At 42.9% G+C, this 26,029-nt stretch overlaps 1 protein-coding gene across 3 annotated transcripts in view; it reads left to right on the forward strand.

The window, feature by feature from the left end:
* rab28 (RAB28, member RAS oncogene family) overlaps positions 1-26,029 on the forward strand; it is a 42,105-nt gene that overhangs the window by 3,564 nt on the left and 12,512 nt on the right. For all 3 annotated transcript variants that reach the window (XM_080774761.1, XM_080774762.1, XM_080774760.1), the window contains 3 exons: positions 6,325-6,421; positions 11,677-11,765; positions 14,998-15,127. In XM_080774761.1, coding sequence (XP_080630887.1) covers positions 6,325-6,421; positions 11,677-11,765; positions 14,998-15,127 — 316 coding nt within the window. The remainder of the gene's footprint in view (positions 1-6,324; positions 6,422-11,676; positions 11,766-14,997; positions 15,128-26,029) is intronic.

The following is a 26,029-nucleotide window of genomic DNA, read 5'->3' on the forward strand; positions in this document are numbered from 1 at the left end:
CCCAAATGAATCGAATGAATGAATAAGGCGCTTATATCGCTATTGCTCAGTGGATGGGACATTTACATTAAAAGCAATCGGATGGACGCGTGGATAACGGCATGGTTGTGTGCAATCGGAGGGAAAGCTTCCATAATCCATATAGCTTCCATGCTAGCTGCTTCAGACACAGGGGAGGGGAGGGAGAAATAGTGCGAAATAGCGCTTATGCAACAATTACCCTCAAACACAAACACCTCAACTCGATGTCATTGTGAATAAGAATTTCGAGCGAAATAATACTTTTTGGAAGGACACTTTCACCCAGTATGAAGCTAAATGTGGAAGCCGTGTGTGTCACACCAAAACGGCTGACCTATAGAATCCTGTAACCAGCCTCTCGCACTGCCTGCGAGTTGGCTCCGTCTAAGGCTCCGTCTTATGAGCAAATTTAGAACTTCCGGTCTGACAGCTAGCAGATTTAAGACATCCGGTTGCTTTCAGAATAAAATAAGATTATTTAATTCGTTCATTAAATAATTTTTACATTACATTATTAGTATTATTATTACATTACAGTTATTGTAAAGACACACATTATGTTTCTGTGTAAAAATAAGTAATTAAATAACATAAAAAAGTTATCTAAATGGATAAATGCTATTCACTGGAGTGCATGGACTTTATAAAGTGGACACTGGACAAAAGACGGCTCCGCCAGGCAACTATCTGGACATACCCACGCGTTTGGGAAGATGTCCTCTACCACCCCACAGTCTCCGCTAAGCGGGAGAGGTGTAAAATTCACAGCAGCAGAGCTTCTACTGGGGTCAATGCAAAAAAATGTACCGTTTCCGGACCCAGAATGGACACTGGACAAAGAGGCCTCCGCGAGGCAACTATCTGGACATACCCACGCGTCCGGGGAGATGTCCTCTACCACCCCACAGTCTCCGCTAAGCGGGAGAGGTGTAAAATTCAGAGCAGCAGACCTTCTATTGGGGTCAACACTCAAAAAAGTGCCGTTTCCAGACCCAGAATGGACACTGGACAAAGAGGCCTCCGCGAGGCAACTATCTGCACATACCCACGCGTCCGGGGAGATGTCCTCTACCACCCCACAGTCTCCGCTAAGCGAGAGAGGTGTAAAATTCAGAGCAGCAGAGCTTCTACTGGGGTCAATGCAAAATAAATTACCGTTTCCGGACCCAGACTGGACACTGGACAAAAGACGGCTCCGCGAGGCAACTATCTGGACATACCCACGCGTCCGGGGAGATGTCCTCTACCACCCCACAGTCTCCGCTAAGCGGGAGAGGTGTAAAATTCAGAGCAGCAGACCTTCTATTGGGGTCAACACTCAAAAAAGTGCCGTTTCCAGACCCAGAATGGACACTGGACAAAGAGGCCTCCGCGAGGCAACTATCTGGACATACCCACGCGTCCGGGGAGATGTCCTCTACCACCCCACAGTCTCCGCTAAGCGAGTAAATGGGTGCTTATATTTCTATGTGAAATGTGGTGATGCTGGCATCACAATAGATGCCAGCATCACGCTGCCTCCGTCTAATAAGCACATTTACAACTTCCTGTTTGGAAACCGAAACAGATGCTTCTGACATTTGCCTGTGCGTGCTTAATCGTTGTACTTCTGAACACATTTCCCAAATCTCATTGATTTATCCACACATCGCTCTGTGTGTGTGTGTGTGTGTGTGTGTGTGTGTGTGTGTGTGTGTCGCGTCGCCCTCCAGCTGCAATTGCGAGTGTGCGCTGTGTGCAGGGCACACTACTGAGTTTAAAACCACAGCTGAAACATGAAGTGGAGTCTGTCAATTCCCGCAATTTCCTTCTTCCCATATTGCGCTGCAACGACACTAGGATTGAGCCCCCCGAAGGGGGGCGAAATTCTAGTTAGAGAAAGGGAAGAAGAAGAAGGGGGGGGGGGGGGGGGGGGGGCAAGGCGGAAGAGAGATCAATAAAAACAAACAAACTGTCTACATAATTATCAGTGTCTTGCTAGTTGCTAAAGGCTGCTTGTAAATAAATGTAAGGGAAACATTACGCACCAATTAGGGTTTATAGGTTAATTTAAAAGAGGATGACTACAGCTTGATCATCCTGTTTTTTGTTGCTGTTACACACTTCTACTTTGTCAGTGAGGGTCACAGCTCACAGGTCACGACTCGGGACCTGAGACCCTAGCCCCATTGGGGAAATAATGTCTGGACAACCCATCTGGAGAAAAAATTATGTTATTTGATTGAGCACATTAAAAGGGAAAGTGAGTTAGCCTACTGCCAGATTAAGTAAATCTTCTCGCTAGCCAAGAGACCTGTAGTATGTCCTGCACGATTCTCTGTTTTATCGACCATAATTGTTTCCATTCAACATAGTTTTATGCAATGTACAGCAATTAGGAGAAATGCCTGCTGTTAAGTATTTTAAGCAGTTTGCCATCGTTCTCCATTCATGGAAACTAGGTTTATTTCTAGAAATGTAGGCGATGTTGTTACAGGTATGCATATTCAAATCTGTATTAGAGGGCTAGCTCAGCTTCAGAATTTAGCTTATGTCATTTACAATGATTTGAATAAGTTGGAAGTTTGGAACACGACCTAATATCCTAAAGCCTAATATCCTTGATATCCATCCACTGATTTCCGGTGAGTCATTCAGTTATCTCCATCATGTGAAACGACCGCTCAACAAAGTTTACGGCACAATTAATCGAAAAAAAGATCGACATCAAGACTAGTTGGCTGTCCAATTCATTTTAGTTACTCTCTCTATGTTTAGAGAGAGACTTTAGGAAAGGTTTAAGTCAAGCACTTTGATGTTGTCTCAAAGCCACAGTAGTTGGTTCCAGGTGACACATTTTGAATCTAGTAAAGTTCAGCAACTACAGACTAAAGACAAAAAATATTTTCATGGAAAGAATTAGGATCACTTGAGAATCGTGATCTCAATCCTTGTGAAGGGAAATCGAGATTCACATTTGAGCAAGAATCGTGCAGCACTAGTTAGGCTTTATTAGGCTTTTATAGGCACTATTAGTTTATTATTATTCCTGGTTAGGGATTATTAACTTAATTGTAGGCTTCACCTACACCCCATAATGGTGGACCTTTTTCATAAGGAACAGCCCGCCACATTGCTTGTTTTGCAATAAGGCAATGAGGGTGTCATGACAATACAGCTAGGTATATATCTTTGAATCCTCAAATTATTGAGTGTGTGGATGTTGAGGCGTTTTCTGAGACGCTTTCAACTTTTCGAAGGTAATCTGTCCTCCTTCCTGTGGGAGCGAGAAAATTAATGTAGCAGTAATGGAGACACCCAATGAGAGGTAAAAAAAAGAATGTTCTTATTCTGGAAGGTTGAAGTTTCTTTGGGGGGAGGCGGGCGGGGTGGGTGGTGGTGGTGGTGTGGGGAAGGGGCAGAGAACACACACAACTCAGTTCCCAGTAGATACGCTACATTAATAACCCCCCCGTCTCACTGCTGCCAGGTGTCAGTTCATCACTGTCCGAATGACTTACCTGCTTGTCTGTTTTGGGCAGAAAACAGGAGGGCCCCCTTACCCACACCCACCCGTTTTGACTAGGCACCACTGACAAACATCTTGAATGCAATTTCCCCCCCTTATTAATGTCAATTTACTGGGCAAATTGCAATCGGATCAGTTTTTCTTGGACCATTTTTTGGTGGTGTTTGTGCTTGTGGTTGGTTGTCCATTCAGAAATGTGAGGAGATCTGTGAAGGCTTGTCCACCTGAGTGAGGTGTTTTTTAAAATATGGAGGCTCATATGTTAGCGCTTCGGTTTGCAAGGCTTAGCCTAGTCTCCACCATTGCCCCATATTTCAACCAGGTTTTAAGTCGTTTCTTTGTTTTTGTTTTTTTATGATTTTATGCAACCAATTTCCAAATATATCTTTTTTCATGTTTAGTTCTTTAGTTCAACACTACCAGAATGGTGATCTTTTAAGGCTGTCACCAGAAATAAAATCATAAGAATGCATATTTTTTTATATATGGCATTCATCCTGCAAAGAATGAGCTCCATCTTGCATCATTTGAAACATATTTGGGTTGCGTCACATCGACATGGACTGCTTGTCGGTTTTCCTTTCTTTCTCTCTCCCACCACTGTTGAATATTTTTTTTCACTGGAACTTCCCTCATTTCCCGGCACCGGTATCATTGGTAACCCTGTGCCGTTCTCTATTGGAGTGTCAGGATTACGCCAACTTTTACATTCGCGGGTTAGTCCCAATTGTGTGGTGGAAAAGAAGGACTACGAAGCGGGAGGGGAGCCAAGCTACTGGAATGCCAAGACAAATGGCCAGCTAGGCCAACGTGAGCATGTGGAATACATTTTTGCTGTCCGAGCGAGTTATTCCTCTGTTGTCGCTGATTGTTTGGGCTACTTAAATGGCCGATTTTCTCCTTGTTGCATCAGTCACCTCTTATAATTCTTCAATCACTCTAGAGCCAGTGACACACTGTATGCCGGGACAAGAGCCCATGGGCTGGTGAATTTTAAAAATAATTAGATGGCTAACTCATCCAATGTACAGCTCTAAAGACAGGTTCATCTGGAAAGCCATTGACCCTAAAGGTTAGCCTTAAACATTCAGTGTGTTGGGAATGGAATTCCAAGATTACTTTAGCAGATCCATGCTCAGATAAACTTTAAGTTTTCAAAGGTGACAGTACTGAGGAAACCAAATCGGTCTCTTGCCTTAATTGAAGATTCAATTCAAGCCAAAAGTGAGCTTAATTGTATTCCATTGTGCCTTAAAATCCTATCCTTTATTTCAAACATGTTTTGGCTGAAGCCGACGCACTTCTCAGGATGAATGAAGGTAGACTGCTTTGTAGGGCTGAGTGAATGCTTTGTAGATTGAGTAAGAATAACATTTTAGCAAAAAATTCCAGTGTCTTCATCTTTGCAGCTTGTCAATCTGTTTTAGCAACTGTGTTAGCAAAAGCCAGTTTTCTCAAAATTTGTATCATACTATGTTATCACATTTCAACAAGTACTTAGTACTTAAACAGCGTATTTACAATACTTTCCCATAGGTTAATACACAAGTTAATACACTGGAATGAGCTCATTGTAAAGTAAAGTGCCACTGAATGTAGCGCAAATCCTGAATGACTGTCAAGTAGCACATTAAATGCATTCACTGCCACATGAAGACCAAGGAAGTCCCACTGTTACGGCTCTCTGCTATGTTTATGTAAGCTCACTGCTCTAAAGATAGCTAATAGACATGCAGCACTTTTTTCATCCTCATCCATCAAAATGAATTAAACTTGGCATGTCAAGACTCTGCACTGAATTCCCATGGATTTCAGGCGGGCCCCTAACATGCCATTTTTCTCCCGTCGTCTCGGGACACAACAGTGACAAGGAGTGATGGAGTGTTGTTGTAATTCGTGGCAATTATTGGGTCTGCAGTTTGACATGACACATTCCCCGACACCTGTTTTTGTAATTCGCATTGATTCTTCACCGTCACACCCGTGACAAAGTTGTGAGACTCCTGCAGTGTCAATGACTTGTGTGCGCTCTCCAGCCATTCCCATTACTTTTACAATATGTATAATGTGCAATAAACTAAAACAATAATATAATAATAATAATGCTACTAATGAGAATATGTATCATAATACAAATGTGTGTGTGTAATGTGAATTTGTAATTATTACATTACATTGCTGTTAGAGGATGCACTACTAAATCAGGTGTTCTGTTAGGATATTGGATACATTAGCCTTTTTGTCTGGTTAGGTTATTTGCCCTTCTAGTAGGCTATAATAACTGGTCTGGAAAAATAACTGGAAAAGCCTTTCTTGGAATTTGGTCAATTTGAATGAAACAAAATGTTTTCTCTGATGTGGAATGCAATTAGTTGGCTGTGAATTCTATTCAGCACCTAAGTACCCTTCTCAGGAACTTAGGAAGCACACTAATATATTTTTCTTGGAAAAAGTTTTGCTAGCTTCTTGCACTACATGATTTTGACTTAAGCCTATGCACAGTCAGTATGCATGTACGTATATACACTACAGTAGATATTAAAACACACCACACACACACACACACACACACACACACACACACACACACACACACACACACACACACACACACACACACACACACACACTAGTGTGTAGTACTGACTGTGCAGCTGTGAGTATATTTATTTAATTTGATCAGACTATTTATAGATTAATTTGGTTGGGCGCTCGTGCTACAGATTTTGAATGATCTCGCTAGCCAAAGCACTCAGCACTCATTCACTGACTTTCCCTTTGTCTCTCCATTTCAGACGTCACTCGCCACCAGGTTTGCACAGGAGGCCTTTGGGAAACAGTACAAACAAACCATGGGCCTGGATTTCTTTCTGAAGAGAATAACTCTTCCAGGTGAGACACCTTCACAATCCTTTGGGAATGCTATAGTTTGTTGTACACCCCCAGCATGGACACGTGTGCTCTATAAGCACACAGGGGGCAGGAGGCTTTTTAGACGTGCTAATACAATGGAATATTTTGTCCTGCAAGGTTATGGGGGAAACATACGACTATTTGTAACCGTAGATGCTCTTTTATAAACCTTTTTAAATATGTGCTATTCATGTGGGGTTATATGAATGTAACGGCTTAAAAATAGTTTTATTTTGTCAAATCACCTTTTCGATTTGTTTGCCTTTTATATTAGGGACATCCCAATCTGTTCCAAAACATCATTATAGCAACCTAATCAAGAGATATTATTTTATTGATTGGTATATCAGTGTGTTTAAGCCCATTGCACTCTGTCTACGTAATTGTATTTGATACATATAAAATACACATGCATATACCTATTCTGTCAGGATATGGCACTTATTTCCATTGCGCTCCTGTATTGGCAGGAATAGTGTTCTAGTATGTAAGCTACTCGTAACACATTATAAACAACACATATAGAACACACATATTCCACAGATTACACATCATAAAAATGTATGTGCATTCGCTGCCATTTAACTTTTTTTTATTTATTCCACACTTCCCCTGCACCTGAGTAGAGAAATGTAGCCTACTTCTAACCTGCTTCCTAAATTAGGCAGTTTCAGGTTGTACACAGCAGTCCTCGTATTCATGTTATGGTAATGTCTTATAAAAATAAATTAGCAAAGAATAGCATGTCGAACCTTATAAACCATGATACATTCTTTAACGTCAAAATCCTAAAATCAACAGTAAGCCAGTTCAACTCTTTAACATGCTTTGCACTCATTTTGTTCTCTTGGGGTCTATAAGGACTACCCTCATTAGTTGTTCTGCGGTTTATGACGCTATAGTGGCTAGTGTATGTTTAGTTATTTTTGTTATGCAATTGTACCAGGCACTTGGAGTGTAATCAATGCATCATTGAACTAACGATGTGTGTCCTTATGGCCTCTTCATCAAGGAACTTTGGTATTCTTGCTAAACATGGCTTGTGAATGAACCTCCCCAATAACAGTAAGGGCCATAGATTCACCTGTCATACATGGGTTCAGCTCACATCCAAGATAAGTAACAGAATGTTTTTCTGTATCACATGGCACTCCACAGAAAAACCAGGCAAGTCTCTAAATTTAAACCTTGATCCAAATAAAACACTTCAGATTTACCAGAGCAAAGATATATTGTCACATAACTAACCACTTACATTTTGAAAGCTTGATGCCAAGTAATGTCTATATAGAGGTTCTAATAGGCCAGAATGAACATGATATGAACAAATTGCCCGTGTCATTTATATAATAATAATTATTATAATGGTAATAATATTAATAATAGTAATAATACATCAATAAAATAATACAATATTTATAATACAATTTAACAATTTAAATATATTTATAATAATACAGTAGCTGTCGTACAGTATAGGTGTTCGTAAAAGGGGATTACTCTCAACTTGCCACAGCGAGGCAGAAACTGTTTAGCAGGGGCTAAAATGTGACTGTATAGCAAGAAGATATTTTAAAGTGGAAAATGAAAGCAGTCCAACAGCCACGTGTAACGTCTGAAATGCATGTGTTTCAAGAAGCGTCAAGCATATCTTACCTAAATTGGATTGCTTTTTACTAACTTTAACTTTTTCAAAAATGTAAATGTCGGATGAGGACTCTGTCTTGGCACTTGGTACATACTCAATATGAAATGATATCAGGATTAAAGGCAAAAAAAAAATTAACTTGATCGGGACATCCCTATAGTACTTTATATTGATATCTGTGGGGTTTTAAGGTCTAATCAAGTGGCCTGTTAGTTTTCACCTCAAATTATTAGATGCACCACATTGCGATAATATTCTATGATAATTCCATGTTTAACGGTTTCTGGTACTGCTATTTGTTTTATTTGTTTTATTTCCCCAAACCAGCATTTCCAGGTAGAGCGATTAGAGGCTAGATCCGCAGGTTAACTCAGGACTGTTTGAATGTGTCTTTTCTAGTAGCTCCACATTGTGGAGAGTCTGCCACTTCTCAGCGTTATTCACTGTGAAAGCTCTCCTCTCCAGAGCAAACACCAAGCGTTTTTTTTTTCTTCCTCCACAAGGCCAATGGACAACTTATGCCCAAACGGCCAAAGCCTCGCTCATAATTCTGTGGGTACAGTGCAGAGTAAATACATTTAGCATTTTATATTCATACAGTAGAACCCAAGTTCAACTGATCTTTGTCCTGCACCACATAAAACATTCATGTTCCTATTTGTTTATGTTTAACCTGCGGAAATAAAGCCATGCTCTATGTCCCCGCTTAGATCTGTAAAATAAATGTTTATTGACTAATGCTATATTTAGACGAAGGTACTCGTTTTGACTTCCTACTCTATGAAATGGGGATTTTCAACATTTTTAAATGGCCACAGCCTTAAGCTCCACAAGTCTGCAAAGTGGCTCCATTCTATCATTACTAATAAAATACCATTAAGCCAGGGCAAATTAAGTGCTAAAAGTAAAAGTTATGCTGATTTGTGTCTTGTGTGTTGGCTGAAATATACTATTTTGGTTTTGTTTCAGTCTCAGCTTCTGGGACTTAAGAGAACTAAACCCCCAAAAATGTTGTGGTTAAATCAAAAATGAAAAGGCACATGCTGCAAGGCTCAAGTTTTAAAATAAGACCGTGTACAATGCTGTTAATTGTAGAATGTTTCATTCCAGTACAGTTCTTTTTTTTTTTTTATTCTGCCGAAAGCGCTGATCCTTTGCATATCAAGCAATGACCTTTTGTTTTATGATGGCTGACATCTGTATCTTTGCTGCAGCTATAACACTGGTTCAACACCAGAGCTGTTAAATGGCCCATTTTCTGGAGGAATTGGGTGTTGATGAGCTGATGAAGAGGAGGGTGGCTTTGCGAGCTGGGTGGTCTGGAGCTTCGTTAGGACCCCCCCCCCCCTGCCCTTTATATTGAGAGAGGTTGTGTGGGTCTTTGGGGCTCAATGGGGCTATAAGGCTCTCCTTGCAACGGGGGCAAGAGTAGCCTATACAGCCAGTGCTGGCCCCTCTCTTACACATGAAGGTCCAGCTTGTCAAACTTAATGTAGATTTTCCAATGCTGGGAGAGGTGAGGCGAGGCCGATTGGCACACAACAGCCTCCTCTGTGTGTGCACTTTTTTATAACAATACCTCTTCCAGATGTGTCCGCCAGCAGGGGCAGTGGGGGTGGGGACAGGAGGGTTGATCAGAGCTGGAAATGCCCTTGATAAATACTTTTTCTTCTTCCCTGTTTTCTCCCCAATTTGTTAATTGCTAATTCACCCCATGTATATAGTCCCTGTCACTGCAAACCAAGATTGGTCTTGGGTAGGGTGTAGAGTTAGACAATCACGTGTTTCCTCCAATACACATGGCGTCACCACTCACCAGTCGCTTCTTTTCACCTGACAGAGAGAACTTTCAGTAGGAGGGTATATATATAACATGCGTGGATGAACACACTATCCGTCCCAGTTTTGCTCCCTGCTGAAAAGGTATCCCGGCTAACCCGTAGTAGTCCCAAGTGCAGCGACAGAGATTGCCCTCCTCTGCCAGCTTTCCGCTCGTGAATACGGCCACCTGTGTTTGCTGGAGTGCCCGGGCCAAGCCGGATGCACCATGGAGAAATTGAACCCCAGTCTCCAGTCTCCACGGTGGTGGGCAGGAACTTTAGCCCTGCGCCACCCGGAGCCATCTGTTGATATATACTTTGACAACCTAATTGTGTTGGATGCCACTGTGTCTGGACTAGTTCCATCACCATCGTTGTTTATAAAAGATAAATGTGGGACAGTGTTTTTCTGTCTTTTTAGACAGTAAAGAGACAAGACACTGACGATGGAGAGAGAGAGAGGTTAGAACATGCAACACAGGTATTCAGCTTGACTTAAACCAGGGATGTTCTGCAATTACCGCATGCCCCGTGAGAGATATTTTCTTATCAATGTGTAATTTTTATTACTGTTGGCTTTTAAAAAGAAATGTCTTGGAAGGCTCCTCTATCAAGGCGCATGTGTGCTATTTCAGTGAATCTACCACATGAGCAAAGGAGTAATGTCTGAGGGGTGGGGGAGTGGGACGGGGGTTGTGTCGAGTCAGCGTGAATCTCCCGAAACATAAATAAAGTTCATGTGTGAGCGTGGCGGATGAGGGCGCCGATCGCTCGCCGTAACACGGAGGGTCCGTTATTCATTGCCGTCTTCAAATGTAGCTTCATGTTGATGCTGTATAGTCTAGATGTAGTCACAGGGAACATTGCCGTTTCCTTCCTCTGGGTCAAAAAGGGGGGACTCATGAAGGGGTTGATTCGTCGAGCCGTGTCCGCACACTCCTTCATTGCTTCTCCCACCCGGTACAGAGCTAGTCTCATTACAGCAACATTGAAGCCTAATTCCTGCTTCGTCATGCGATGGTGTTGCTTTCCGATAATAACAGATTTTCATTTTGCGTTATCTTCTGAGAGTGGCACCATTGTAAGTCTAAGCATAGACTTAGGCTAAACTGCTCACTGCTCAGTCTTCTTTTGCTTCATCCACAGAAATCACAGAAAATCTTCTTTTCATTGTATTTGTCTGTTTAAATTGTTGCAACACATAATTCTCCTCACTTTCCTCGACTTGGCAGAAAAAGTCACAATGCAAACAGCTCTTCCCAGGCTAATAAGTGCTCGTTTTTTCCCCCCTGTCAGGCCATTGAGAATGTTTAAATTAGAGTGTAAGCATACCTATCCCCCCCACGCTCTCAATCTGTGGACCTGGATATTCTTGGATGCGAGGTGTGGGTGACCTGCCAGGCGTGAGCGGTTTAGCATGAAAGATTAATCTCTGATTTATTGTTTCCAATATGTAGTATATGAACAACGACGACTTTTATTATAGAAATCCGTCACCCAAAACGCGGGGCTCCAGTTACGGCTGACTCGCCGTTTTTCTGCCGATTATGAGCTTTGTTAAAACAAACGACTACATGTTTTAAAAGAGAGAGACGGAAAAAACATCCGAAGTGGGAAAACCCATCACAAACTGGTGACGGTTCCTTGACCAACCAACGTACATCACATACCCTCAACAAAGGCATGTTAAAACATTTGTACTTGTACTGTTAGTGGGTTGCGTTCAAACTATTTCATATGTGGGACATTTGTTCTTTTCTCTTCAGGTAATTTGAACGTGACTCTGCAGGTGTGGGACATCGGAGGTCAAACGCTAGGAGGGAAAATGCTGGATAAATACGTCTACGGAGCTCATGTACGGTGACACCCACATGTGCCCCAAATACACCTGCGAATGCAGGGTTCGATTTGCTGGGGGGAAGGAGAGGTGAAAGTCCATGCCTCTGCTCTGATCCACCCATGTGGTGATGAAAGGTTTATCCCTGGTTCCGGTCAGACTTGGGAAATATAGATGTATATCTGATATGTTTGACATTTGCAATTTGCATTATGTTTAATATAACATGCAAATTTAACGATAATGCAAGTCATTAAAAAAAAACCTTTTAAGGCTTTATAATTGCTCTATATTCTGATAGTAATCACTGCTATAGACTGTTGTTCAGTAACGGGGGTCTCCTAGTCTCTTTTACCCATTTATTCCTTGTTATACCATTTATTCCTTGTTATACCTATAATCCGGGGCTACCTCTGTGTCCCATTAGTAGTTTCTATACATAATTATAATTTTTTACATTTTTTGAATAAGAATTTGAAGGTTTTCAGAAACCTCAGGTTAGGTTTTAGAAGGTGTCTTTATGATCGACCCTAAACAGAGAGTGCATTTACAGGTTGTTAGCCAATTGCATCCAATCAGGGGAGAGTATCCATTCATCAGCTTCACTTGTTTATCCTGTATCCTCTCTCCTGATTGGATAGATGGGGAGAGCTGGGCAACCCCTGTTATTGACACTCCATAGCAATGATTGCTATCAGAATACAGTATAGAGCCATTTAAAGGTTATTTTAAAACACGGAAATCACTTCATTTGATCAATTTAATAATACATTAAATTTTCTTTTAATAACAAACAAAAAAACAGACAAATCTGCCCAAAACAGGGATGTCAGGGATATGTTGATATCCCTGGCATCCTTGTTTTGTGGATATAGATTTGCTATTTGTTATATAGAAGAAATGTGAAGGGCCTAAGTGGTTAAGGAAATCGAACCCTGCACACGTGCACGCACGCACACACACACACACACACACACACACACACACACACACACACACACACACACACACACACACACACACATTGCAGACTAGGACCATCCTCTAGTCTACTGCAACGTCTTTATTCAAACCAAAGCACATCTTCCTGTAAAGTCTGTACTCTCAGCTTTCTTTTGTCCAACAAACAGACTATTTCAGAATCTAGTCTCGCCATGCTCAGTGGAAGCTAGGTGTTTCTATCCTGTGGAAATTATTCTGGTCAGGTGAGTCGAGCACAGTCGGAAGGACAAGTTAATTGCAGTGTACTGCTCTGCTTTGAAAGGCTTCACGTATCTGTTGATGCCCTCACCCTCGGCAAGGATATGTGATGTGACGTCCAATAGAAGCCAGTTACTAAGGGTATATGGTTATGTTTGCCTTTATAATGCCTCAGCTCTAATAAATTATAGCTCTCTTGGGTTCACAGAGAAGCACATACAAAATTAACCCATTTGGTCATACAGATATTGATATATAATACAGTACAGTGCATACAATGCATGCATATCACAAGTCCACTCCACACACACACACACACACACACACACACACAACATGGATGAATAATATAGTTTTTGTTTTGTTTTATCACTTATCCTTTTTGCTATTCACCAATAGTAGATGTGGGCTATCGGTCTCATTTTGAGCTTTCATTTGTTTTTTTTCAATATGTGGAAAGTTTTAATTATCAATGTAATTACAATAACAGTGAGCAACCTTTGCAAACACTGCAATTTCCGTGTGAGAGTTGTATTTGTTTGTGTAATAGCCGGGCAACCTCCGCAGATAGCATTGTTGCTAGTATAGACTGCATCTATTTGTCACCTCCAGACACACTCAGAATTGTACTTGTTTGAAGAAGAAGCTATAAAACCACCTGCTTTAAAACTGTGTGTGTGCGTGCGTGCGTGTGCATGTCCTCCAGGGAGAGACCTGCCTCTCTCTCTCACAACAACAGTGAGGTGTCGTACATCAGTGCCACATTACGACACTTTGCTTAGGGAGTTTCTCACATGGTGATTTGTTAAACTTTCACAACTATTGTCGGAGGCAGCGCAGCCTGTAATCAATCATAGCCGTCCGTAGCGGCGTCGTACAATTGTCAGAGTGTGAGCTGTCGTCGCAGACCCTGCGTGTTGTGACATTGCGTGTCCGTGGAACAGAAAAGAACATCCATCCCTTCACCCTGCAATCAAAATAGACATATTTAACTTGGCCCACGACGTTCATATTCAGTCCTTTTTGAACTGACAAAACCTGAACTAATTCTAACTCATTGTCATGTTGTCATGCCGTTTTTGGGGGCTCTTGTATGTGTTGTTTAACACTGAAGAATGGTTTGTATCTGATTCGCTTCTTCGTTTCAATGTCCTCATAATGCCGACATTGACTGCGAGTCTGTGAGTGGAATGATGGTCCAGCATTTACATTGGAAATATTTAGCGTTTAACTCCTGCGCTTATTCAGTACGACTCCGAGCAAGAGAAAACATTGAATAGATTGTCAATGTTAAAAAAAAAACAATGCACAGATAATATCTCCGCTCTTTCATACCTAGATGTATGAAAGAGGGGAGAGTGCATGGAATATAAAATGGTAGTCGAGTACAGAGGTAGAAATCTTTGCAGTCTTTTATGGATTCTTATTAGATGTTACCTCTTTGTCTTGTCACAAGACACAGCTAGGAACTCTTTCCATATGGACTGGACTTGACCACTATTTGCATGTGTGAACATGTGTCAATTTACCCAGTCATATAGCAAGTGTGTGTGTGTTTTTATGTGAGCAAATGTGTGTGTTCTCCTCATCAGACTGTCCTTAGAAGAGAAGCACTGCCACCTGCTGCTAGCTCACCCACACACAATATGAAGTCCCATTTGCAAAGAACAATTCAATCCCAATTCCCATACTAACGCTCCATTCATCAGGAGCAAAATGTGCCGACACCATGCCTTATCACTAGCTTCTTTCAAAACAGGCCCATAGAAAGGAGATGGCATTCACTGCTGACATGTTTTCTTTTCTTCCATTTCTCCCTTTTTCTACTTTGTACATGAGTGTTTTATATTTGTTGATGATGTGTATTTTGGTGTAATCTTTATGAATCGAATGAATACATACTACCACAGTGGGGACAAGTAGCACAAAAGTTTGACTGCAGCTCGTGCTGTTTACATTTCGGACTAATAAAGCATTCAATCAATCAATATGAGCCAGGTGAGTGGGGGTCTCTGACTGGGGGTCCCTGTGTGTCCATCCCAAATCACAGGGTGTTCTTCTGGTGTATGACATCACCAACTACCAGAGCTTTGAGAATCTGGAGGACTGGTTCAACATGGTTAAGAAAGCCAACGAGGAGTCCGACATTCAGCCTGTCGTAGCGCTGGTTGGGAACAAAGGTGAGCATGAATTCAGACGCACGCACGCAAAAAACCCAGAGCAAAACATATTCTGCTAGCCAGGGAGACAGTGTAGAAAGAAACTAAGTAGACCTACATGTCTGGTCTGTTGGGAGCTTTCAGTTGAAGGTGTCACATGTCGACGTGTGTATTTGTGGAAAAGGCCTCGACGTAGGAATATAAAAGGTCTGCTAGATAGAAAGATTGGGAGCCAGGCAGGGAAAGATGTCTCGTTATGTCTGCTCCTCCTACTGATCACTATCAATGGTCATTCATGCTTTAAAATCCAAATGGCTCTGCCTTGTGCTTGTGTCTGTCTCTATTGTCGTTTGAGTTTCAAAAATACACGACATGCGTATACATACACAGGCACGTACACTCACGCACGCATGCATAAATACAAACAAACAAGGACACTGATTCATACAGCAGTGACTTTACAATCTATATGTCTTTGCCTTGTTTCACATTAAAAGTCACACACACACACACGCGCGCGCACACACACGTTTTAATTTGTGTTTTTTGTCATTTTGTTTTGAGTGAATACTGAATATATGTGATGTATCAGCTTGGGACCACTTACAGCCAGGCGTCCGTAATTTAGATGGCTACCGTATGTCATTACAGGCAAACCTTTTTTAAAAGGCAAGCTTTCAAAAATAGCGAAGAAAAATACCAGATCTACAAGTTCACAATGCGTATGATTGTTCTGTGAACTGGTAGACTGCCTATTTCTGCCTTGTGATACCGTTATATAATAAAGTATAATAGGGCTTAACCCATTCTGACCTGAGATCAGATTCATACGAGGTTTTCACTGGACACACACTGGTCTGATGAACCCATTCTGACCTGAGATCAGATTCTAAAAAATGTCAGTCGTTCTTCGATTAAAAAAAAAATAGCAGACCTACAAGCTCGTAGCGCGCCACTCGGTGGCGCGCTATGAGCTTGTAGATCTGCTATTTTTCAATAGCTAAAGCATAACATGATGCTAACACCAAAATGGGTGCCCGGTCAGAATGGGTTAAATAGCAGGATCTACATTGAGACATTTTGCTTTTACTTGCTTTTTTTCCTTGCGTGGCCCAAATACCCCTATGTAAGATAAGATTGTGTTGAGATACGAGATACGATAAGTGAGATACCGGTAAGATAATTGATAAGACATACAGTGAGGTTTCTGGGAGTGTGTGTGTGTGTGCGTGTGTGTGTATATACGGTATGCGTGTGTAATGGGGACGTCGATGGGAACGGTGATGTTTGCAAGCCCAGTGGGGGGAGTGACTGACTGTGATTTAAGACCCCTCGGGGGCCGTCTGACTCCGGGCACCGCTAATCTGTGCTCCTTGAGCCCCGTCGCTCCACGCCCCCCCTCCGGTCAGTCCGAGCCTTTGCCCCGGCGTGGAGTCACCGACTGAGGACAAGAAGAAGAAGAAGAACTGGATGATAACCAGACAGGCTTCCTCTAACCCGTCTAACCCACCACCCCCACCCAGTCGTCCGCCCATCTCCAGCAAATAAAAGACTAATAACGATGACTCTTTTCTAAACACGTCCCTCAGTGACAGATGTGGAGTTGTGACTGCTGACGTGTTATTGTAAAGTGTGTGTGTGTGTGTGTGTGTGTGTGTGTGTGTGTGTGTGTGTGTGTGTGTGTGTGTGTGTGTGTGTGTGTGTGTGCGCGAGCGTCTGTCCATCTCGTGTGTGTGCGGAATGGTGACCGCCCACCCTCGCGTCGGTGATGAACGGCCCGCAGAGTGGTGCCTGCGTACAGGAAGCTCTCTCTAAATGTTACTCGACGGGGGGACCATAGGTCACGGCTTAATTTGCCTTCGTCTAGGAGGGCGGATTCCCATCTCTCGTACTCGTATCCGTCGCATCTCCTAATTCCCAGGGCTTTAACACTGGGCGCCGGCGTATTTAGGCTAGGGTTTGTTTTTTTTTGGGACTGGATGAGTGCGCGTGCGCACTTGCGCGTGTGTGTACTGTAATATCTAAGTGGTTCAGGCGTAGACATCCCTGCTGCTGGGGGACCCCCCCACCCCCACCCCCACCCCTCGCCCAGTCAGTCTCCTTCTAATGGCTCTATCGCTGAGAATCACCCGCGTGTGAGTGTTTTCTCTGCTCCTACAGGCTGAAAAAAAAAGAAAAACAGGGATCCCACACAGATTGCCCTACCAGGAGCAATCAATTACCTAGCCAGACTTTATGGATCCCCCGGACCCTCTCACGGACTCCTTTTTTTTCCAGTGGGCATGAAGAGAGAGTTAGTCTAGCTTTCTAGTGGGAATTGGCCACACAGACGTTTCTGTTTTTTGTTCTCTCATTCTTAGCCTCTCCTCTGCTTTCTCTGTCAACCTTTTGCCAAGGAGCCTCTAACACTTTTATGTACCACAGAGCTTATTATTATTATTTATGTGCTCATACCAAGCACCGATGACGGCAACATGACAAATGCACATTTTATTTGCGGAGGACAGCGTTGAGATTTCTTTTCAACAGTTCCCATGAAGTTGGACCGACTTGAGGCAGCCTTTCTCATTTAACCGCTTTTTGACCATGTTTGTGACAGCCTCAAATATAACAAGAGCTATTACTCAGGAACTTATAAAAACACAATAATCCTCCACACTGATTTATGTCCGTGTGATGGCTTGTCTTTGGGGAGATTCTCGGTCTTGACCACTCGTAAATTTTAGTGTTTCCAGTTCTGGTCGTTTGGTTTACACACCTTATCTGGGTATGCTGATTGTATTAGGCCACCGCTATAGAGCAGTGCTCTCCACAGATACTGGCGAAGGTTGGTTTAGAAATAAACTATTATTTCATTTCTATTCAACCCATTTTGGACTGAGGTCGATTAAAAAAAAAGGCTTCTAAATCCTAAAAAAAATCTGAAAAACCAATGTTTCTATGTCAGTGGTGCTCAACCTTCTTCATGTCAAGGACCCCCAGAATTATCTCTATTGGGCCACGGACCCCCATCTGAAAATATGTAGTTCCAGGGACCCCCCAGAAGCAAATATTTTAGTTACAAATGTTCGCTCTGAAATATATATTCAATGATTTGCGACACATTTTAACGATTTTTCAAAAATAGCAGACCTACAAGCTCGTACGAGCTTGTAGGTCTGCCCAGAATGGATTAATCTAGTTAAGCACGTTTAGGCATGTTTATAATCAGACGTATAGTATTTAATGTTAACTAAACTTGAATAGTGTCTCTATTTTGGGAATGTAATTATAGGCGACACATCTTCACAATGATAGCAGTTCTACAAGCTCACACCGCGTCGCTATTCTGAGCTCATAGATATGCTATGTTTTTTACATGTCACACAGTACTACAAAGTATGAAATAAACACAACCCAGTGTTACTGTTCAACTGCGAACGTTTGGTAAACATCAAACACCAAAATCCCTTTATCAAAGACATTTGATTTGGTGTATAGGGAAAAAAGGAGGGTACCGAGTATAGACCCCTGGGGTACCCCTGGTCGACAAAGTGTATATAGGCGTTTAAGTGGTTAAAGAGCTAAATTCTCAAGATATAAATGTGAAATTGTAAAACAATTAATTCACTCCGGTTTCATTGTGTGGTGGTGTTTAGTGTAATTGAGCCGGTTTCATTAACGATGCTGCCCTGTCCTCTCCTTAGCCTGGCCTGTCTGCCCTCCTGTGCCATGTCACTGGTAGGGAACAACCTCTCCTTTCTTCACCCAAGCATGGCCAGCTGGGGTTAAGTGTGCTTGTTAAGCACTGGTGCACTGCAACACCCCCCCCCCCCCCCCCACCACCACCACCCTTGCTCTCCGTACTCTGCCCCCGAGCCCTGTCTTAAATAATGGCACCACTTGTAACAATTCGGAGAGGAAGCCAATGAAATATTTTATTACGGGCACACATGTGTGTACACAATTACTTGTGTGCACATCCAAGCGTGGTTTGGACAGATGCACGCATGCACATGCTTAAACATTCTCACAGGCGTGCACACACACGCACTTTGGAAGAGAGAAACACTCGCAGAGGGTGGGTTCTTCTGGGAACACGCTGGTAATGGAAGAATGCTAAGCTCTTGGTCTGTCTAAACATACTATAACTGTTTATTACAGCGCAGTGCTGGGTAACACCGTACGGCACACAGGATGCTCTCAGGAGAAACCCTAAGTTGATGTGCATGCCGCCTCGCACACCACTCCAGTTTTTCACTTTTTTAGTAGGGCCATACAAGTGCTGTGTGCTTTCAACAGGCCTTACAGGGTAAATCCTGTTTGTCTTGTACTTATCAACAGCAAGTGCTTCTGGCATCGTTTTGACTGTGTTTCTTGTTTGTTTTTTTCAGCCAGCGTATGCCCAGAGATGCATTTTGCATCCCAAAACGCAGTTTATCCCATTCTGACCTGAGATCAGATTCATACGAGGTTTCCACTGGGCACACACTGGTCTGATTAACCCATTCTGACCTGAGATCAGATTCTAAAAATGTCAGTCGTTCTTCGATTTTTGCAAAAATAGCAGACCTACAAGCTCGTAGCGCGCCACTCGGTGGCGCGCTATGAGCTTGTAGATCTGCTATTTTTCAATAGCTAAAGCATAACATAATGCTAACACCAAAATGGGTTCCCGTTCAGAATGGGTTATAGACGCAATAAAACAACGACCTCTGCATCCACGGAATGCACTGCTGTACTGTTTTTTTTATTCTAGTTTATTTTGCTAGTTATAATAATAATAATTTCTTCTTCTGTTTTCTACATGCATATAACCACATTGTAACCATATAAAATGAAATGGGAGTTATATGCTTCAATTTGTAAAATATGACTCCTAACGTCGTTGAAGTGGGACTCATAAAATGTCCCTGGGACTCATCTAAAAGACCATCCCTGCATCCCGGGACTCATTACATTGAAAACCTATTTACATCACTGATGCCAATACCAAAGTTCTGTTCTATATGCCTTCCAAGTGGGAATTAGTGTTTGCATTGTGGAGCAAAGAAAATGACATGGCACAATTTATTATTCCTATTATCGTCTGTCATTTGGAACATGATTTCTTTTTTTAATTTACATTTTGTACACATGACATAATATATTTTGTAGTCATCAGACCTATGTAGCCTTTCTTAATTCTGCTGTTCATCAAAGTGATTTGTTTTTATTCAGAGGGTGGGGGGGGGATCATAGTCACTCCCCCCCCCCCCCCCCCCCCCACCCATCTCCCTCTTCCCTCTCTCTACCTTCGTCTACTCTTGGGAGCCGTGGAGCATCCATCACGGGCTCCCACAGCCCTTATTTGGGAGACTTAAATGGGTTCAGTTCTCTTAACCCCTCCTCATCACTCATGGCATTTTTTGCACTGCGAGGTTCTATGCTTTTTCGCCTCTGCTGATCCGCTCCTGCTCGCTATGGGGAAACGTTCACTCTCTGCAGCAAGACAAGCACCCCCCCACTCCCCCGTGTCCACCAGGAGTTCCTGCACTGTTCTTTCTTTCTGTCCAATCTTCCTCTCACTTTTCATGCCTAAGGTCTTATTTAGTCTTTCTTTCTCTTTTGTATCTTCTGCACGGTAAAATGTTCTATAACTCAAGAGAGTGTACTGTATACAACTACAAATGTAATTAAATTGACTTTTACACGGGTCCATTTGGTTAAATTTGTACACCCTCATAGTTAGATTAACACAGTGTAGGTCTCTATCTCGCTTCATCTCTCCTGCACACTGACGCTTTCAATTTCATCCCTGTGCAAACAGCCCTCTCTTTGACTAACACACATACGCTTATCTCTCACAAGTGGGGAACCGACACTTTTCGCTGTAGCCGCCTTTGCTTCTACAGTAATGTCTTTTCATTGGCCCTGTGTCCCTGTTGTGTCAAACAACATGTGCGTGTTTGCCTTCAGCACGCCAGGGCAGATCTCGGGCCGCATACCGTTGCCCCGTCACACCTCTTCCCTCTCTCCTGTCTTCCATCCAGCCGTGAGAAAGTGGAAAAAAAAAAAAGTTTGTCTTTCCAAAACCCTTCTCTCAAAGTGTGCCCCCTTTTGCCACCAACATTGTCGATCTTGAGTTGTTTGCCCTCTTGGCAAGGCCCAGGGTGGGGTTGGAGCCTCACCTCCCTTCCCCCTGCAACCCCCACGTCCCCCCCTGTAAAGCTGCCACAGTTCCTGTCTGTTCAGTGTAGGGCTGCACCACAGTCCTTAATAGAGAGATGCTCAGAAGTCCGGAGAGTGCGGAGGAGCTCAATGCGCTTCTGTTTTTGGTTTAGCTCAAAAAATGTTTTTCCTGGCTCAGCCCGCTCGTACTTAGGTCCTCTTACAACAAACTAAAAGGTCCTAATTGCCCCCGAGGGAAAGGTTGAGCCACAATAGACATGTGGTGGGACAAAAGCCCAGTACTCATACCCCTGTACCCCCCCGTCCCGCCCAGATACAGAGGATGTACACGTCAGCAGTGTCTGTGTTGCACTGTGGGGAAGGCGACCACAGGTTCGACACCGTAAAAACATTATACATACAGTATATAGACCCTAGTAAGGCACGGTGTATGGTTGGTTAACCCATTCTGACCTGAGATCAGATTCATACGAGGTTTCCACTGGACACACACTGGTCTGACGAACCCATTCTGACCTGAGATCAGATTCTAAAAATGTCAGTCTTTCTTCGAATTTTTCAAAAATAGCAGACCTACAAGCTCGTATCGCGCCACTCGGTGGCGCGATATGAGCTTGTAGATCTGCTATTTTTCAATAGGTAAAGCATAACATGATGCTAACACCAAAATGGGTGCCCGGTCAGAATGGGTTAAAGACATGGAATGTTTACAGTATACAGCGAATCCAGTGTTTCCTGTCTCTTTACACATTTTATTTAAGGGTGGAAACGGGGATGGAGGTCGGGGGCAGTGTGTATCACATTTGTCGAGCAACTGCATTGACTGAAGTGGGCTGTCTTTTCTGTAGAGCTGGGAGAGACACCAAGTAGAGATTGGGGTTGAGCGGAACTACAGCTGCAGGGCTGCAACTGTCGAATATCTTCTTAGTGATTATACTTTCAATTACATTCAGTTACCGGTAATCGAATAACTGAGAAGAGCGTTTTTTTACGTTCGTATTTTTAATTGATCAAGCATTTAATTGACACAAAAGTATATATAATTGAGTTACTGTGTTACATTATGGCTGATAAGCTAAAGAAAATGATATGGCAAGAGTACAATATGGCTGCCATCTCAAACGTGCTCATGGGCCATATGTTATTAGCATATAACTTCTTAAATGTGATTGTCATTTGAATGTCATTCTGTATGGTAGGGTATACTGTACAATATAACAAGCTCATCTACAGTGTTAACTTGGAGGTGGTCTCCCTACTTTTTAATTGAGAAATGTAGACGCTGCTGTTATGTAGGAGGGTACCTATAGGGCCCTATTTCAACGTCACATTAACGCCTACCGTGTCTTAATTTGGGCCGTGGGGGTGTGACCCAGTGCTATTTTGCTATCTGCGGCCAAGCGCAACACCGAAACTATCCGCTATACTTCCCTGGATATTCAGAGGTGTGGTTTGGGCGTTGCAGTAATCAAACCAATCGGTTTTGGCCATTGCCTTTTAAGAACAACGTTGTGGTGTGCACTGTGCAGTGCTATCTTTCGAGTGCAGTGCTGTCTTTCGTTCGTTTAAGATCAAAAGAACACAGGATGCTTTCCTTGTTGTGTCTGAAGTGAAAGCAGAGAGCAGGAGCACTGGGACCAGCCAGCATTAATAATGTGATATAATGATGTCAGGACAGGAGACACAGGTGAAACGAAAGCTCTCTGCTCACCGAAACGTCACGTTGAAAGGAGAGACGTCCAAACGCAGTGCATGGCTAGCCTGTCAATCACTGTTGTCTTTGCCTAAATCATGTCGCAGACATCTGTGATATCTTGACATGTCAACACATTTTTGGCTAAAAGTTGGCTATTAGTAAAGCACCCCAATGTGTTGCGTAACTCCCCCCTTGTCTTTCTTCACATCGACAGCCCGACAGAGATCTCCAAGCGGGAGTTGAGACCTTAACGTATCGCACTAGTCTGTAATGCTTTGTCAGCTTGGAGCTCAGATATTTTCAGTGCACAGTGCGCATGCAACTAACCGCTCGTCTAACAGACATAACAGCTGTAACCTTTTTCCAGGATTAATGATTGCTTGAAATTCCAGCTATAGCATAGCCATAGCATGATTGATTTAGTGGTAATTAAATCTTAATTGATGCACTGTATGAATAACTTTGAATTATAGAAATCGGGTGAGAATTGAATTATAGAAATTGGGTGAGAATTGAATTATAGAAATTGGGTGAGAATTGGCTGCAGTATAAGTGTATCAATGAAACGGAATGGTGTGAGGAGCGAACGCAGAATACCACCAGTTACATTTTAAATCATGCACTTTTAAAGCATGGTCTAAAGCAGTGGTTCCATAACCTTTCAGCCTGTGACCCAAAACAGAAATTTTGGGAAACAGTGGTCTAGAGCTGCTCATTGAAATATAGGGCCCCTACTGTTTGACATACTGCCTGAAGATCAGCGCAATATCTCGCCTGACCAAGCAGCAACGCCTTATTGGCAGAGTGGTGGAAATGTGTTCTCTCCTGCCTGATACCAGGGTTTGACTTCTGGGTATATAGAGCATGAGAGTTTTGGATTTCAGCTCTAAATTGTTTGTTTTTAGCTTATTTGATGCCATACATTTGCCATAAATCAATAGTTTCAATACACATGAATGGTTATACACGCAGCATATCAGTTTATGTTTAGTGCAACTTTTGTGACTCATGTGAAGTATATCCTCATTGCATAAAAACCCCACCCATCTCGTACCTCCGGGGCTAAAACAAATTCTAAGAATTATTTGCGACTACCATTTTGACCCCGGGGTCTGGTGCTTTCAGACTCCTCTCTCTCTCTTGACTCCCGCGCCCTGCAGAAACATGGAAAGTCCTCATTCATTTTAGCCATCCATAAAGCAAATATTGTTGCACATGCAGTAGATGATCAGTCTTGGGGATGGCTTCTTGTGTGGTAAGTCACGGGCCATTTGAGCTGCACAGCTACAGCTGAGCCACCTGACCCTGCCTGCAGCCTGGAACGCCATCACGCTCAGGGCTCTGCTTTCTTCCCCCTCGCTGCTCTCCACTACATTGATATGGAGGAATTCACCCACACATTGCTGAATAAATGATCCACACTTGTCTTTTTGGAATTGCGTTTTTGAGGAGGGGATACGATTTTCTTTATTTATTTTTTGTATGTAAAATATCACATTACTCTTTTTATGTTGTTGATTTCAACAGAACATGTTGAAAAACAGATGAAATCTGTAACTTAAATTATGTCATCATACCTGGGATTTTTTTTTTAACCCGGATCTCTTGCACGAGAGACCACATTTCTACTGCTCAGGAGATATTGCACTCCTTCAATCAGTTACTCTAAGGAAGTAGTAGTAGGAAGACCACCTCGGCTCCAACCACTGCAGAAGTGCTAGTTATATTAACATACTATATTGGTTAAAATTACATTATATTCATAAAATTAAGTTCTAGGTTGTAGCTGTGACATGTTGCACAGTAAAATTCTGTGGCTTTGACATGACTTTACAACCGGTCCAGTGTATTGTCTCTCATGTGGAGACGGCGTGATTATGAATGGGCTCGTGGAGATGTGATGGGTATAATTACCCAGGCTCCCCCAATGCTCTCCTATGATTATTATGCCTCATAGTTACACTACTGGCTCGTTGCGACGCACATTACTGCTCGCCCATAAAAGTCCACTTAGTTTAACAGCGACAGGCGAGCTCCGAGGACACGGCCTGTGAAACCCCCGGGCAGCGACTTGTGCGGTCGGCTCAGAACTGGGTCTTTTGTTCAGTTTCATGGGCCCTGGGAGCCCGTTAACCCAGCCGGCGAGGCCCAGCCCGTGGCCCCCGTGTGTTTTAACTGGGGCAGGGACCGCTCCGAATCTCCTCCTACCGGCACAGCTACTGCTGAACTCCTCTCTGGTTTACAACCCCTCACAGGGGAGGAAGACCCTGCTCAATGTTGTTTTACGTGCCACTGTAGAGTATCTGATTATGTTTTAAAGTGTGTGTGTGTGTGTGTGTGTGTGTGTGTGCGTCTGCTTGGGAACATGTGTGAGTTGTGTGTGTGTGTGTGTGTGTGTGTGTGCATACAGTATATACACACACACACACACACACACATCCGTGTGTCTCTACACGTGTGTTTTTGCAAAGACCGGTCAGGTGACAAGATGAGCTATGATCAATGAGCTGTCGACAGAACACTTCTGACCGAGTGGAAAGCTTGGTCCCCTGACGGTCCCGGTCCGTTTTAGGCCACCGGGGCAGAGGGGCGACGGAGCACAAAGGGCTCTCTGTCTCTGTCAGGATCCTCTCGAGGACGACGCCTGCACAGGCCTCACTCACCCTGACAACACCAGAGCTTCATCTGGGTCCACTGCACTGTGAAATCCTGAGTGTCTCTTGACACTCTTGAGGGTGTGCAGTGTGCACGCACGTAACCAAAGTGTGTTACCACACCGAGGGTTTTACGGTGTACGCACACTCTCTGTTTCGTTTCATACTTGAAACAATATTTGTATAGTATTTCCTCACAGTTGAGCTGTGTGTGATGCACAGTATCGGCTTCCACTGTCACTGGTATTTCTGATAACTCCAATAGGCTCACAATCAATTACCTTTTCAGGATTACCTTTAGGATTTGTGACTGTTTCAGTAGTATGTGACTAAATTAATTAGCCACATATTTATCCTTATTATGGTTGCTGTTGAAGCCAGTGCTAATAATGACATATTTTTCAATGTCAGGTTAAGTTTTTA

Source organism: Protomyctophum bolini (genome assembly GCF_963924005.1).
Source record: "Protomyctophum bolini genome assembly, chromosome: 10".
NCBI lineage: Eukaryota > Metazoa > Chordata > Actinopteri > Myctophiformes > Myctophidae > Protomyctophum > Protomyctophum bolini.